Source organism: Ammodytes marinus, assembly GCF_949987685.1.
Source record: "Ammodytes marinus genome assembly, chromosome: 2".
NCBI lineage: Eukaryota > Metazoa > Chordata > Actinopteri > Uranoscopiformes > Ammodytidae > Ammodytes > Ammodytes marinus.
Genome location: NC_137231.1, coordinates 33,925,107 through 33,938,223, shown reverse-complemented (window position 1 = coordinate 33,938,223; position 13,117 = coordinate 33,925,107). Strand labels below are relative to the sequence as shown.

At 38.5% G+C, this 13,117-nt stretch overlaps 1 protein-coding gene across 1 annotated transcript in view; it reads left to right on the top strand.

Moving 5' to 3' along the window:
• Positions 1–1,287: 1,287 nt before the first annotated feature.
• LOC307268643 (solute carrier family 12 member 2) overlaps positions 1,288–13,117 on the top strand; it is a gene marked incomplete at its 5' end in the record, with an annotated part of 31,291 nt that continues 19,461 nt past the window's right edge. Inside the window, 10 exons of the mRNA XM_080051360.1 lie at positions 1,288–1,770; positions 4,706–4,831; positions 5,012–5,087; positions 5,426–5,521; positions 5,846–5,985; positions 6,530–6,640; positions 7,165–7,273; positions 9,887–10,014; positions 10,348–10,432; positions 11,496–11,644. Of these exons, the coding sequence (XP_079907486.1) occupies positions 1,288–1,770; positions 4,706–4,831; positions 5,012–5,087; positions 5,426–5,521; positions 5,846–5,985; positions 6,530–6,640; positions 7,165–7,273; positions 9,887–10,014; positions 10,348–10,432; positions 11,496–11,644 (1,503 nt within the window). The remainder of the gene's footprint in view (positions 1,771–4,705; positions 4,832–5,011; positions 5,088–5,425; positions 5,522–5,845; positions 5,986–6,529; positions 6,641–7,164; positions 7,274–9,886; positions 10,015–10,347; positions 10,433–11,495; positions 11,645–13,117) is intronic.

Here is a 13,117-nt window from a genome sequence, read left to right as displayed (position 1 = left end):
ACACACACACACACACACACACACACACACACACACACAAACACGGGGTGTGAACAAGGTGTAATTCACTGTGCTTCAACACATATAAACCAACTGAAGGTCTGTCATACAGATAACAAAGAAAACCAAGTCGGTCAAAATCTTGATTCAAACACTAACTGTCTAAAAAACATAATAACGTGCAAGAACTTTAACTTTTTGGAATTCGTAGTATGTAGGTATGTAGAACTCAAACCTTGACGTTTTCATTTGAACGACAAGTTACCTCAACACAAGAGAATCAGTTGACTGTCAAATGTAGGCAGTTTTCATTTAAATATTAAAAGAGTTTTAGTTTTAGTCTCAAAACTCAAAAATCTAGTGCACATAGGCTACTATAGATTTGTATTTATTATTATTTTTTACAGTGTGTTCTTGATCTGGAGGCGCCATGAAGTGTGTCAAAGTTTGGTGCGTAATAACACCGATGCGATCCATCCCCCCCCCCCCCCCTCCCGCTTTCCTCCTATCCACCGTGTTCCCGACATGCTCGGATGTCTCGAGAGTCAAGCGCGAGGAGGAGAGAGAGAGAGAAAAAAAAGAGAGAGATAGAGAGGGAGGGAAAGAGAGAGAGAGAGTGAGAGAGAGAGGAAGAGAGAGAGAGGGAGAGGGAAAGAGAGAGAGAGATGACAATACACCGTTTGAGTGTCCTGTTTGAGTGTCACCATCTGAACGGACGACACGCTCACCCACCAACTCGTGGATAGATGGACAGATTGAAACACAGAGACATTGAGTGAGTGAGAGAGAGAGAGAGAAAGAGAGAGAGACGGAGTGAGTGACACAGAGAGAGAGAGAGAGAGAGAGAGAGAGAGAGAGACAGAGACAGAGACAGAGAGAGAGAGAGAGTTGGTGTCATTTACGCGCATTACGCACAGGTCTTTTCGCCGTGCGTCCTGGCGCTTCAAGGAACCACAGTTTGCAAGTTGAGGAGGAAACGACAATTTTACTGTAACTTTAGCAACTGAACGTTCAATTTGGACTCCGATTTTTTGACTTTTTTTCTGTTTAAGTCGGCGATAGAATGTGTCCACTCTGATTGTTATTACAATCAAATTAACATTTAAAAGTTTTTTTTATGTATAGCCCAATATCCCTCAAAGCCATTTGGCCTCAGTGGGACTAAATGCTGCTGTGCTTATTCCTGGATCTCCCTTTGGTTCTTTTGGAGCAGGTGTTTATTTCACGTTAGGCGCATTTTTCTCTCGACGCATTGTTGACTATATTTGAACCAACTTTTTCGTGGACATGTCGGGCCAAAAACCGTCTTTAAAAAGCGGCGGTGGTGGCGGCGGTGGTCGCTTCCAAGTGGATGTCGTTACAGAAGGATCATCCCAACCGCAACCGCAGGAGCAGCAGCCTCCTCAAGCACCACCACCTCCAACGGCCCCTACTACCGACACTTTGAAGCCGCCTGAAGAGACCAAAACTCGGTCTAGATCTGTTGGTTTTATGGACCCTGGTCTAGGCAGCGCCATGGACATCGGCATGCCGCCTGATGTGTCTTATGAGCCGGACACAGCGAGGCTAGATTCGGTCAGCCTCCATTCGACCGGCACGGGACACACACACATCTCCGACACACACTCCAACACCTACTACATGCGCACCTTCGGACACAACACCATCGACGCGGTGCCTAACATCGATTTCTACCGACACACGGCGGCCACTCTCGGGGAGAAACTCATCAGGCCATCGCTGTCGGAGCTCCACGATGAACTCGATAAAGTAAGGAAAAGAAAATCTGTTTTACATTTTTTCTGACCTTCAAACGCTTAGAAATAACTCTGCTGTTTAGGTCTATTCAGAAGTTTCGCTGACATTTATAGTAGCAACTTTACAATTTCCACAAGTAGAAAGAAGTAGGCTATTTTATTGGAAAGTTCATAGTATTATTAAATTAATGCCAGCAGTAGGCTTAAAGTATAGGCTTAATTGCATGTAAAATGTTGATGTTATAAGATCCAGCAAAGAATAACAAATGCTGAGTATGAAAACTCACACACATGGACTACTTGCAGGAATATTATAGTGACAGGTATATATAAAGTATTTTGCATGTTGTAGAATAACTTCAGATCAGGTCTCAGCAAAAGAAAGTACTTACATTGGGAAGATTATGAAATTTATAGACTTTTAACTAACATTTAAGGTAGCAACACCACACATTTATAGTAAAAGTCCTGCATCAGAATTAAAAGCCTGTATTAGAACATTCGTATCATTATCATAATATCAGAAAACCTTATTTAGTATATTCAGGAAAACCACAAATCTTGCTTGAGGTCTGCTGCAACTCTCAGTTCTTTTAAATCGAGTCTGAAGACTTTTTTGTTTCCATTTTAACCTGCGATTTGTATTTTATTTGCTTCTTTTATTCCATTTTAAATGTTTTATAATGTGTTTTATGTATTCTAATCTTGCCCCTGTAAAGCACTTTGAGTGGCCTTGTGTCTGAATTGTGCTATATAAATAAACTTGCCTTGCCTTTGCAAACTGTCAAGAAATGTGGCTACACATCATGAAACAACATCTTTGATTTTACAAAATAATCATGCCTTAATCTGTAGTCAAAGTTTCTTTTAAACATGCCCCAAGTTAGACGTGGTTATATGAAATACTGAGACAAAATAGAGTAGGTATATGTGCTCCTTATACCTTAGAATACCCTGCACTACACCATCGGTTGTTTAGTTGAGTTAATACACAGCGATCACTTCCATATTGTTCGTGTGACAGAAGTGAATATATTTCAGTAAACTATTCCATTCACTCAGATTTCAGAGAGCGTTAGTGGGTTTAGTGACATCATTGGAGGCATGACCTACACACACACACACTCACACACACACACACACACACACACACACAAACACACACACACACACACACACACACACACACACACACACACACACACACACACACACACACACACACACACACACACACACAATGCTGCCTCTCATGACCCTGCCACGCTCCCACTCCTCTGTTAGGTAGCTTGTAACATAGACACACATTGTACAATTGTAACATTGACAAAAGCACGGAAGATGACGTATTGTATGTATAACAGCACTTCACCTTTGAAAGTCACTGTAAAGTTCCCACTGACATTTTCTAGCATATCACTAAAGTTAAAGAGAACGACATTTCCTGGATTTTCCCGCTGCCAGAATCAACACAATCTTGTTTAATGTCACACAACTCGACTTAGCAAGGCCTCAACCTTGAAGCCACTGCAGAATGAATTAAACATAACTGTGTGGTGTGCACAAAGGGCACGAATGTCTTGTTATATAATTATTATTATAATCTTAAACAACAATAACTTATTTACACATTCCATACATGCCACAATATCTGTGTGACTGTGCAAAGGCAGGGGGGGGTCGTTTATCTAGTTCTGAGAAAGTTGAGAAGGAATTAGTTATTTAAAAAACTAATAGTAATACAGATATTTCACAGTAACGAGGGTTGAAGGACATTTTCTGTTTTGTTTTCTGCACACTTGTGGATTTCAGGCGCAAAATCAGATTTTAAATTGTTTTTATTTTGATTAACCATGTTGTAAAAAGTTGAGTTTTATGTATTAGATGAGCAAGATGTCTAAACTGTTCACCGTAAATTCGACGTGAAAAGAAACCATCTTTAAAATGAAATTCTGCACTTTTCAAGATGTCAGATAGATTAATTTAAAATAAATTATGAATTCATATTTTCACTTTTTAAAGTATAGCAATGGCAAATGCTTATTAACCCGTTACTAGAGCCAACATTTAAAAAGAATTATACACTTTTTATTGAAGAATTCCTATTTTAAATTCATAATTTAATAATAATAATAATAATAATAATGAAAATGCTCTAAATGACGATGATGATGGAATTTGGGCGTTATGTTGTCTGTAATCTATAGAATAAAACCAAAAAAGTTTATTTTAGTCTATAGGCTATAAAGTAACACCAGAGAAACTGATCATTAATTTCTTTCAAAACTGTACGTACAGTAATTCTTCATAAGCAATTTTTGAATAATAAATAAAATAAAATAAAATAAAATAAAATAAAATAAAATAAAATAAAATAAAATAAAATAAAATAAAATAAAATAAAATAAAATAAAATAAAATAAAATAAAATAAAATAAAATAAAATAAAATAAAATAAAACAATTTAACAAAATTGATGTTTATACCTCTGATATCAGCAAATCAATTGATCAACTTTTGGTTATCTGGTAAACTTTCTGTAAACCCGAACCCTAACCGATCTCTTCCCCTGCATTCCAAACCACATACTCTTTCTTTTTACTACACTACATACTAAAGTACAGAAGAGTTTTAGTCTTTTTACTACACTACATACTAAAGTACAGAAGAGTTTTAGGGCCACAGACAGGAGAGAAAAAAAAATCAGATAAGGAAGATTTTTTTTTCATTATGTCGAGAAATTTCAAGAATAAAGACAAATACTCCAAAATGCTATTGGAGTTAGTGGGGGCATTTATGTATTTTCAGCATACTACAATTGACTTCCATGTATTGGGACATCCTAAATCTTTTTCTGCCATACTAAATAGTCAGGAAGTATGGGGATTGTAACGCAGGGTCTTTGTCTATTTCACCACTTCCTGTCTTGTCTGTGATTGGTCGGTCAGGATCCCTATGAGGACGGTCTGGCCAATGGGGAAGAGACTTCAGCAGCTGAGGTGGCGGCCGCGGCTCTGGCGGCAAAAGAAGCGAAAGGAGGAACGGTCAAGTTTGGTTGGGTCAAAGGAGTCTTGGTAAGTAAAATGGACTCCACTTATAAAGCTTAGAAATTCTCCAAATCACACACTCAAGCTAACTATCGGGACACATTTTGGATTCAAACCTATGTGTGTGTGTGTGTGTGTGTGTGTGTGTGTGTGTGTGTGTGTGTGTGTGTGTGTGTGTGTGTGTGTGTGTGTGTGTGTGTGTTGCAGGTCCGCTGCATGCTGAATATCTGGGGTGTGATGCTCTTCATACGAATGTCTTGGATCGTCGGACAGGCTGGAATCGGTATGTACTCTATCTATCTATCTATCTATCTATCTATCTATCTATCTATCTATCTATCTATCTATCTATCTATCTATCTATCTATCTATCTATCTATCTATCTATCTATCTATCTATCTATCTATCTATCTATCTTTGCACTGACAGTCTCATTTGCTATACTTCTGAAACAGTCAAAATGTGACAGTTTCAGAAATATCTAAAAGTTCGTTGTAAGACAGGAGTGAATAAATTGATAGGTTCAGAATTTAACTTGCTACTATTTCTCATCAAAATCTTCTTATCCTAACTTCAATATTTTTTCTGTTTCTCGTTTTATTTTGTTAAATCTGTTCTAGGTCTGACCATTGCGATCATATTAATGGCCACTCTGGTCACCACCATCACCGGTCTGTCTACCTCCGCTATAGCAACCAACGGCTTCGTGAGAGGAGGTGAGAATGCTACTCAAAAAAAGCTTTTATTTAGAAATTTGTTGTGTGATTAGTGAGAAGATTTTGTAGTTGTTTATTTGTGTGTCATTAACATTTAGTGTGTATTAAAAACAGGCAAAAGAATTATAAATTCGTAAATTTTAATTTCTTTTTCTTTTTCTTATTTTATTTTATTTTATTTTATTTTATTTTATTTTATTTTATTTTATTTTATTTTATTTTATTTTATTTTATTTTATTTTATTTTATTTTATTTATTTTATTTTATTTTATTTTATTTTATTTTATTTTATTTTATTTTAATCACCTATTTCTGCTGTCCAGGTGGAGCGTACTATCTGATATCCAGGAGTTTGGGTCCAGAGTTCGGCGGCTCTATCGGTCTCATCTTTGCGTTCGCTAACGCCGTGGCGGTGGCCATGTACGTCGTGGGCTTTGCAGAGACGGTCGTTGAAATGCTCGATGTGAGAAATACTTTGTTTCTGTCTGTCTATCCATCCGTCTGTCTATCCATCCGTCTATCCATCCATCCATCCATCCATCCATCCATCCATCCATAAACCCAACCACCCACCCGTCTGTCTGTCTGTCTGTCTGTCTGTCTGTCTGTCTGTCTGTCTGTCTGTCTGTCTGTCTGTCTGTCTGTCTGTCTGTCTGTCTGTCTGTCTATCTATCCATCCATCCATAAAACCAACCATCTACCTGTCTATCTGTCTATCTGTCTGTCTGTCTGTCTGTCTGTCTGTCTGTCTGTCTGTCTGTCTGTCTGTCCGTCTATCTATCTATCTATCTATCTATCTATCTATCTATCTATCTATCCATCTATCTATCTATCTATCTATCTATCTATCTATCTATCTATCTATCTATCTATCTATCTATCTATCTATCTATCTATCTATCTATCTATCTATCTATCTATCTATCCATCCATCCATCCATCCATCCATCCATCCATCCATCCATCCATCCATCTATCATTGATCTGTCATATGTTGTTGTTTGCAGGACGTTGATGCTCTGATGACTGACGAAGTTAACGACATTCGTATCGTCGGGACTCTGACCGTCATCCTGCTGTTGGGAATCTCTGTAGCCGGGATGGAGTGGGAGGCAAAGGTAGGACTGTTCATATTTTATTAACTGAACACACACACACACACACACACACACACACACACACACACACACACACACACACACACACACACACAGAGTTACTTCTGGTAGGACTGTAAAATCACAATATCAAAGTGAACAGTGGACATCTCAAAATGTGCCCTGTGTAAAATTGACTTAATTTCTTACAGTATACCAAATCAGTGTATTTGTATAGCCCAATATCACAAATAGACATTCAGTTTATTATCTATCTATCTATCTATCTATCTATCTATCTATCTATCTATCTATCTATCTATCTATCTATCTATCTATCTATCTATCTATCTATCTATCTATCTATCTATTTATCTATTTATTTATTTATTTATTTATTTATTTATTTATTTATTTAGTTAGTTAGTTAGTTAGTTAGTTAGTTAGTTTAGCCCAATATCACAAATAGACATTTGCCTCAGTGGACTTTACATTCCATACAGTATACCCTCCTCACCCTATTTCTATCGCTCTTTCTCTTCCAGGCTCAGATTGTCCTGCTAGTCATCCTACTGGCAGCCATCGCAAACTACTTCATAGGAAGCTTCATGCCTTCAGAGAGCAAGGAGCCCAAAGGATTCTTCGGATACAACAGTCAGTGTGCACCCAAACATTGGGTTAATTCTTTGATCTTATCAATCAAAATTCATTTTCTAGCCTTGAAGGTGGAGTCAGTGATTTTTGAGAATGCTTGTTGTAAAAAAAATCACGTTGTCAAAATCAGTGAATATCTCCTTATGATCTGCTACCTGTCCGTACTGTGTGTAAACTGAATTAAAAAAAAATCTGGTGTTTGTTAATACACAGCCTAGACTCTGTAAACAGATATGGAAACAACAGGGTCCACCGTAGCTAGCAACATGTCCATTTACAGAGCCTAAGCTGTTTATCAACACCATTTTTTTTTCAGCTCACACACAGTACGGACAGGTAGCAGATCTTGAGGAGATATTCACTGATTTTGACAAAAAGTGATTCTGACACCAAGCGTTCTCCAGAATCACTCAGTGCGTTTACATGCAGACTCATAATCGGGTAACTAAACGAATAAGACTTCAACAGGACTTTTAAACTGCATGTAAACACCTTTATCCGATCTACTTCGCACACAAATCGGCACAATAACGGACAAGAGATGTCGGATAAGAACACCTAGATAAGTCGTTCGTTGTCGGCATTCTCTCTGCATGTATACAGGGATCGGACATCGCTTATCGGACTTCTCGTTCTGTGCTTGTGTGCCTGCGCGTGATAGGCTACACCATGGGTTATTGACGGAAGAGAACCGGACGTGGCTCTTTCAACACTTGTTGAAAGCATGGTTGAAAGGGCTACAGCGCCACCTAGCATAGTGGAGACAGCCATGCATTGGACATTTATCCGATATCTGAAAGGCCATGTATACTCAGACAAGTGACACGGTCCGTTGAGTATCTTGTTCGATATATGTGATAATCCAATCTGGTTGTGCCATGTAACCGCACTGACTGACTCCACCTTTAAGCTTTGTCAGTTTGAGTCTGCTGTTGTTTAATTTTGTCTAATTGTTTCGCACGTTAACCTTCCTCCTGTGTTAACTTTCTGCTACCATCCATGGTGTTAGCGGGTCGGTTTCGACCCGTGTCTGAAATCAGCTGTAAAAAACACTAAAAACAATTATCTATCATCCTTTTTATTTCTCATCTCTTGGTTACATTGTTAGGCTTCCTTATCCATGAAAATATTGTTTTTAATATGTTTGGTGTAGGCGGCTGGGCCTTTTTTTTGTCAGTATGCGCCTCAATTTCAGTTTAAAAAATGGTAAAATGAACCTAAGAGAATCATATATATAAATATTTGGTTGTTGTGTTACCTGATTATTACTGAGGGGTATGAGAACACATTTCTTAACAAAATTAGTTTTATTTATTTTTTCATATTAATATTATTGACCTTTTTAACATCTATGGTGTTACCGGTCAATTACGACCCATAAATATTTATTTCAGAAAAGAGCAAAACAACTTTTATTTCAGCATTATACAAACACACAATGAAAACCAGAACAAGTCACAACACAAAATATAGATTTGTAAGGTCAAATAAACAACAACCAATCAACAAATCAAACTAATCAAAATCAATTACTAGCTCCAAAACTAGTAAAAAGAAACAGAGTAAAAGTCTCTGTGTGCATGTGTATGTGTGTGTGTACAGATGTGTGACAAAAAGCAACACTTTTAGTGTTCTTTGCAGAGATATTTCTTGCAGGTAAAGCATAATCCGTTTATCTTTCTGTCCTTAGTGCTTCGGCAGACCTGACACCTCTTATTTTTAGAATCAGGTGGCCATTTTCACCAAAAACATGATCCAGAACTTGGCTCACTGTATATCTCCTCATTTTTGAATACTGCAAATAGGAGATGTGCACTCTGCAAGTCACTAACTCTATACTGAATTGACTTCACATGTCTGGATATGCCCTTCTGTTTGTTTCGCTTTTATGCAGGTATAAGGGCAAAAAAAGTCAAAATGAGAACCTCCCCAGAGCTCACATGATTGGGAGAGGAGCTAACTGTCATTGTGTTGGCTGACAGTGCACTTAAGATTTCAGTTTTGGCTCTAGTTATTGTTTTTTACATCTTATTCTATAACCGGGTCGAAAACGACCCTAACACCACCAGTGTTATAATTTCCACCAGAGCATTTTATAATTAAGTGAAACATTTTTTATTTTTTTTATTTTGTTGAAATAGAGGTTCCTGACAAAGTCAAGAAATTTTGAAGCAATAAACAAAATGTAAGTGGTTCTTTTATGCATTTGAAAACCAAAACGGGTCGGTGGCGACCCTAACACGAGAGGAAGGTTAAGGCTGTTTTAAATGTGCTATATAAATAAGTTGATTTGAATCACTGACTCCACCTTTAATAGGGACTTTAAGCAACGACGGTTGAGAGGACGGCTACGGCGGTCGAGTAGAATTTTGAGCATTCGATAATTTATGTCATCACCTCCTATCGCTGTAGTCAGAGCGAGTCAGAGCCGCAGTCCGTCTGTTTACAACGGCAGAACAGGGTTTTTGACGTTGTGAGCGCTACACCAACTGCAGCAAGTAGCCGGTCTAAGTGTTGCTAGGTGATAGTGGAGCCCGTTGGAATCTTTCCCTGGCGCCGTAGCCGTCCCTAAAACACCGCTGCTTAAAGTCCCTAATATCCCTCGTTCTACAGCTGCCATCCTCCTAGAGAACATTGGTCCAGACTTCAGAGAAGATGAAACCTTCTTCTCTGTTTTCGCCATTTTCTTCCCGGCAGCCACCGGCATCCTGGCTGGAGCCAACATCTCCGGAGACCTCACTGTGAGTTATTTCTAGGAGCTGTTTGTGTTAATTCTAGCGCCCCCTTTGGACAAAAGCGGTAGTGTTTTTTACTACACCAGCTGTTGTTCCTGGGTGAGCGTATACCCATGACAAAGGCATTAAGAAAAACTATATAAAAATAGCATTCTTTTGCACTGATGGTCTCGTTTGCCGTTACATGTAATTTATGATCATCAGAAGAAAATTAGACTGTTTCAAAAATATTTAAAATTCCTCGTAGCTACTGTTATATTACTATATCCAGAATAGGTTGTTAAGAACTTGAGGCTGAAGGAAAACTGAACTTGAATGTCCTCACATCTCCATCTTTAGGATCCTCAGTCAGCGATCCCTAAAGGAACTCTGCTGGCCATTGTCATCACAGGAATCACCTACGTTGTTGTCGCCATCTCTGCAGGTAAATATCAAATACAGCTCCGGAAAAAATTAAGAGACCACTTCAAATGTTCAGTGTCTCTTGTTTTACTATTTATAGGCATATGTTTGAGTAGAATGAACATTTTGGTTTTATTCTACAAACTAATGAAAATCTTTCTACCAAATTCACAACAAAAATATTGTCATTTAGAGCATTTTCAAAGTAATATAGAGATGAAGATTGAAGAAAAATCCAGACTGGTCTCTTCATTTTTTCTGGGGCTGTATATACATTACACAATATTATACATATAGCACATTCCTACAAACTCAGATTGATAAAGACTTGGTGTTTAAAATATTTAGCAAAAAATTGTTGAGTTATAACTGCGACCAGATGTAGTAGTAGGACATTTCGGTGTTTTTTCAGAAATTGCATTTGACAGTGTGTATTGGGACAAACTAAACCTTTTTCGTCCATACTAAATAGGAGGGAGGTATGGGGATTGGAATACGTTGTTTTTAACTTGTTAGCATGGCAGGACAAAATGTTAGACCAAAGTAAAGTACAGCTGCGACGAGGATGGGATTCCAACCCACGCCTGCAGAGCACAATGGATTAGCGGTCCATTACCTTTACCACTCGGTCTATTCGCCTTTGGTGTTTGAAGCCAAAATGCAACAACAAAAATGTGTTATGATAAAAAGCAAAGACAGTTTTAACCACACCATGGCTGCGTTCCAATACCCCTATTTCCCTGCTATGTAGTATGAATGCAAAGAATTAAGAATAGCCCTGCGTTCCAAATCGTTACTGTATACTACTGACTAAAGTACAGAAGACTTTTAGAGCCACAGGAGCGAAAAAAAAATCAGATAAGGAAGATTTTTTTTCATTATGTCGTGAAATGTCAAGAATAAAGACGAATACTTCAAAATGCTATTGGTGTTAATGGGGCATTTATGTATTTTCCGCATAATACAATTGACGTGCATGTATTGGGACATCCTATATATAAATAGTAGGGAAGTATGGAGATTGGAACACAGGGCTAGTGTAAACCTACTTGGTGTCAGTGTGCGTTTGTTTTGTCCACCTTTAGGCGGCTGCATTGTTCGAGATGCGACGGGCGACATGAATGACACAGTGAGCGACACAGTGAACTGTACAGACGCGGCCTGCACTCTGGGATACGACTTCTCCATCTGCAAGGAGGGAGGCTGTCAGTACGGACTCATGAACGACTTCCAGGTAAGTGTGGTAGCCGAATTCCCCGTTGCGACTAGGACAAAGGGTGAAGCCAGGACAATCATCATTGTGGTTCAAAGAGGTTTATTTCAGGAGATTTCCATCAGACATCAGACATAGGATTTCATGGTAGCAGTAGCAGCACGCTGAGGCCGCAATGGCACTGCTCATTAGTTACAGAACAGTGTCTTATATTCTCATGTGTGGGGGGTATCAAGTGTATTATATCTGCAAATAGACATATACTAGTCCTTCTAGGGAGTGCTCTCTACTCCTTCCCCGGGACCTTAACCTTTAGACATACAGTCAGCAACCTTCTGGATATTATAGACTACTGAAATCCACCACATAAGACTGGGGACATTTACAGCCGCGCGAAAAAAATTAAGACACCAATCTGGATTTTTCTTCAATCTTCATCTCTACATTACCTATTGAAAATGCTCTAAATGACAATATTTTCACTGTGAATTTGGTAAAAAAAAAAAAGTTGTCAGTAGTTTATATTATAAAATCAAAATGTTCATTCTACTCAAACATATGCCTCTAAAGAGTAAAACCAGAGACAATGATCATTTGGACTGGTCTCTTCATTTTTTCCGGAGCTGTATTATTCTATAAAACTGAAAACATGTTGGTGGTTTACAGTAATCCAAGCTGAGTGGGTCCATCAGGAAATCTGTGGACTGTACAGGTTAATGGTGTCCTGTTCGACCTTTGTGATTTTCTCTACTTATGACATCTATTGCAGCATGTCCGTCCTGGGAGAGGGATCCCTTACTCTGTCAACTCTCCCTGAGATTTCTCAATTTTTTAATCCCGATAAAGGGTTTTTTACTGGGAGTTTTTTTTACAGCCTAGCTAAGGGTCTAAGGGCAGAGGGATAGATAGATAGATAGATAGATGGATGGATGGATGGATGGATGGATGGATGGATGGATGGATGGATGGATGGATGGATGGATGGATGGATGGATGGATGGATGGATGGATGGATGGATGGATGGATGGATGGATGGATGGATGGATGGATGGATGGATGGATAGATAGATAGATAGATAGATAGATAGATAGATAGATAGATAGATAGATAGATAGATAGATAGATAGATAGATAGATAGATAGATAGATAGATAGATAGATAGATAGATGGATAAGGTCAGAGGGTGTCATACTGTATGGAATGTAAAGCCCACTGAGGCAAATGTCTAGTTGTGATATTGGGCTATACAAATAAAACTGATTTGATTTGACTGAGTGGGTCGGTCGGTCAGGAAATCTGTGGAATGTACAGGTTGATGGTTCCGGGGATTGACAGTTTAGTGCTGAAAACTATAGTCTATAATAAGTGAAAAGCCCAAGATTTACACGATGGACACCTTAACCTTAAAGCAAGTCCTCACCCTAAAATGTCATTATAAAGTTAAGGGGAATTCCATTTTGTCCCCGAAAGGAAGGAACGTCCCCACAATAT